General features: G+C 43.2%; 1 protein-coding gene across 1 annotated transcript in view; it reads right to left on the bottom strand.

Annotated features, from left to right (window-relative positions):
* Positions 1–344: 344 nt before the first annotated feature.
* LOC119337988 (disease resistance protein RGA5-like) overlaps positions 345–3,529 on the bottom strand; it is an 8,061-nt gene continuing 4,876 nt past the window's right edge. Inside the window, exon 10 of the mRNA XM_037610280.1 lies at positions 345–3,428. Within this exon, the coding sequence (XP_037466177.1) occupies positions 661–3,428 (2,768 nt within the window). The 3' untranslated portion in view covers positions 345–660. The remainder of the gene's footprint in view (positions 3,429–3,529) is intronic.

Raw genomic sequence — 3,529 nt, 5'->3', positions numbered from 1 at the left:
GTTGCGTGATGGGTCATTTTGTCATGTTTGCCCCACTGCGAGGCATCACTCCACGACACGATCTTTGCCTCGAACTGAGAGCCCTGAGCCCAGCTCCGTCACCATGGCGAGCGGGCGGCAAGATCAAGAAAAAAGGGCACGGCGGAGGGTTCTGAAGCTCGACCCATCCCCTGTCCTGACGCATCAAGGTGTGCGGTGTGCCCTGTAATGCCTGCTTCAACGGAGTTGGTGTTGCAACTAAAAGTTAGCTAGTTTCTGTTGGCTGCCATTTTAGCGTGAGGTCTTGGGATTCAACTCAATACAATTATATGATACAAGACCTAGAAACAGATATAACAGGGGAATGCAAAGTGAGGTTGATTCCTTCCTTTACATTGATTGATTCAGAGTGACAGTAGAAGGTTTATATATAGCTAGCGGAGACGCCATCCATCATGTACTACATAACTTAACCAAGACTTAGTCTAAGCACTACACAGTAGAGAACATGGACAATACAAATACATATCCTTTATAACATACAAGAGCAATGATAGATGGAACTTGCAGAGAGAACATCACATGGAAAAACGGCTGTTGAACTAGAAACAGAGGACGTATATGGATCTTCAACTTCAACTGTCAGGTGCCTGTCGCTTCATCAGTTCAATAAAAGCGTCATCAATCCACAAAAAATTCTTCATCAGTAATCTCATTAGGGGCCGGATTGAGATAATCCCTTTCGGTCTCGGCTGCGTCCGGCCATAAGGAAAGTTCTAGTGTGTGGTGAAGGGAGGAGGAAGAAGGGGCAAGCAGACTTCTAAAGGGCAGCTGCAAGGATTCCGAATCTGCCGAAGAAGCATGATTGAGATCAAAAAGTTCACGTGCATGAGCCTGCTGGTTGAGATCAAGATATTGTCCCACTGTATTAACCAGCATGCCATCGTTACCCTGCTGAACTAAGAGATCATTGTTGATGTTGATATCAACAGAAAAGTTGGCCATGGGCTCGGCTGTGTCTGCCCATGCAAACAGGGGAATGGAGGAAGGCAAGGGGGCAAGCAGACTTGTAGAAGGCTGCTCCGAGGATTCCAGAACGGCCAAATCTTGACTGCCGCGTCCACCTTGCCACCCCTCCAAACCGACCGCAAGATCTATGGACGTGCCCACCATTAGAGGCGCATCAATGTTAATGCTCATCCTAGCCGAATCTTCTTGCGCGTCAATTAGCTCAATTAATTGCCTTGTGTTAGTCTGGACTTGTGCTGCAGTTTGAGATCCATTCACTTGATGAGCACCCTCATCGTCTTCATCATCAACAGACTCCGCCTCTTCATCTGACCTATATCTTTCTTTTTGTTGCGAAGGATCATAGCTATAATCTTCAAACTCAATGTAGATGTCAGCGCCAGGATGATGCTTCTTAAATGCTCTCTTCAATACGCTCCTCAACTTTCTTAGTTGTTTTATTAAACTGTCTGTTTCCTGATCTGAAGCATAGTCACACTCCCAATCGTTATCATCCCAGTCATTGATAGTTATGCTGAAGCCTGACTTGATGTTTCTGGTCAATTTTATAATGATTTGTTCAAGGGTTGGAGCTGGCAAGTGCTCTATGCCAACGGCCAGGTAGGATATGTGATGCGTCAGGTGACAGAACAGTATTTCAAGCTTCTCAAGTTTGGGCAACGCCCCCACTTCAAAGATCAGTGACACCTTTGGACAATGGAAAATCAGGTGCTTGAGTGCTTGGAATGCCCCGCCGCCAGAGATGACTATACTTTCCTTTTCTTTCCAATACCTATCAGTATCAGTAGAGAGCTCAAAGTACGCAAGTGAAGTCAACCCTTCAACAATACTGATGCTATCAGCCACCTCCATCACCGTAATAGTAAGACTATATAGATCATGGAGCTGACCAATCCACTCGGGGCATGTATAAAAACTGCAGCCGCTCAGATGGAGCTTCCGAATATGAGAACCTTGAGGAAACAGTGTCCTGTTCCAGTACTCCATATCATGCCCAGGTAAATATGCATGCAAAGTAAGGATCCTGACGCTGGTGGAAAGACTCGAAATGGAAGAGTGCAAGGCATTCATACGTGCATATGCCACTTCCTCCGATTCATGAAATCCCCATCCAATAGGGAAATTCGAATTGATCCCAAGATTTCTCAAGTTGGTCAGCTCGCCAAGGCCCTTGATAGTTTCTACAGAGCTTTTATACAGACATACACCTTTCAGGATGTGCAGAGATTTCAACCTTTCAATCCCGTAAGGCAACATTATACCCCCATATCTACTATATATGAGACACGATAACCGGGGCAAAGTACAAAGATCTGATGGATACTTCTTTAGTCCACCTCCTTTTAGATGTATTGTCTCCAATTGTTGTAGCTGCCCAAGTTGATCAGGTAATTTAAGGTCACCAGACAATGGGTGGAGTGCAATCTTTAAATACCTTAGGAAAAACAAACTACTGATACCAGTGAGGTCTAGGGGCTCTCTTGAATATACTTTATCTTCAAGGTGCAAAACTCGGACATGCTTGAATTCCAGAAAGGCAGGCAAAAGCGAGGCTCGGTAAAGTAACACTGACCGAGCATGTGATAGTGACCCTTTGATTGTTTTAAGAGTTCTACTATCCTCCTTATCATTGTACTGGACTGAGACTCGATGGATCTGTCCTGACACATCTTTCAAACCATCAATTACATGAATAAATTTCTCTTCACTTGACTTGGATCTCATAAGCTCAAGAATTATATCGTGTACTCTGCAAGACAACACTTCATTGGTGCAGTAGTCTATCTTCCAAGGTTGGATCATAAACATGTCTATGAGCGCTTTGAAGTACTCTTCTGCAACATCCTCTGCATCCTGCCCCCCGTCTGTACTCACGAAACCTTCAGCTACCCACTGCCTCAACAAATCATTTTTATTTATCTTTCGATCCTCTGAATACATACAGACATAAAGAAGACATGTCTTCAGATGATCAGGAAGATGTATGTAGCTAAGATCCAATATTTTCTTCATCTGTTCAACATCATTACATTGAGTAGCACCCAAAGATTTCCTTACATGCTCCCAGGACGATTCTGATGAATGACGAGCTAGATGGCTTGCTATACTGTTAATAGCAAGCGGCATGCCACCACATCTTCTCAGAATATCTGCTAAAATCTCTTCTTTTCGAGGTGTAACAGGGCAATCTTTTCTAGGATCAGATATTCTTCTAAAAAATAGACTTCTTGAGTCTTTATGACTGAGTGGTTTGATTCTATAAACTTTGTTCTCAACATTCCAACTTTCACGATCAACAACCTCTTGAATCCTTGTTGTTGTTATCACTCTACTACCACATTTATCTCTTGGAAAAGCAGAATTAATAGTATCCCATAACGGGCAACCCCATAAATCATCAATTACTATGAAGTATCTGCAAAAAAGTGAAACATGTAAGTACGAATGTCATTTACAATTTTAGTAAAGTTTGCAGAGGGTCATTTACAATTTTATATGTACTCTCATCACCATGGGCTGA

This window comes from Triticum dicoccoides, chromosome 7B (assembly GCF_002162155.2).
Source record: "Triticum dicoccoides isolate Atlit2015 ecotype Zavitan chromosome 7B, WEW_v2.0, whole genome shotgun sequence".
Taxonomy (NCBI): Eukaryota; Viridiplantae; Streptophyta; class Magnoliopsida; order Poales; family Poaceae; genus Triticum; species Triticum dicoccoides.
The sequence above is the reverse complement of the archived record's forward strand: the minus strand, read 5'-3'. Positions and strand labels throughout refer to the sequence as shown.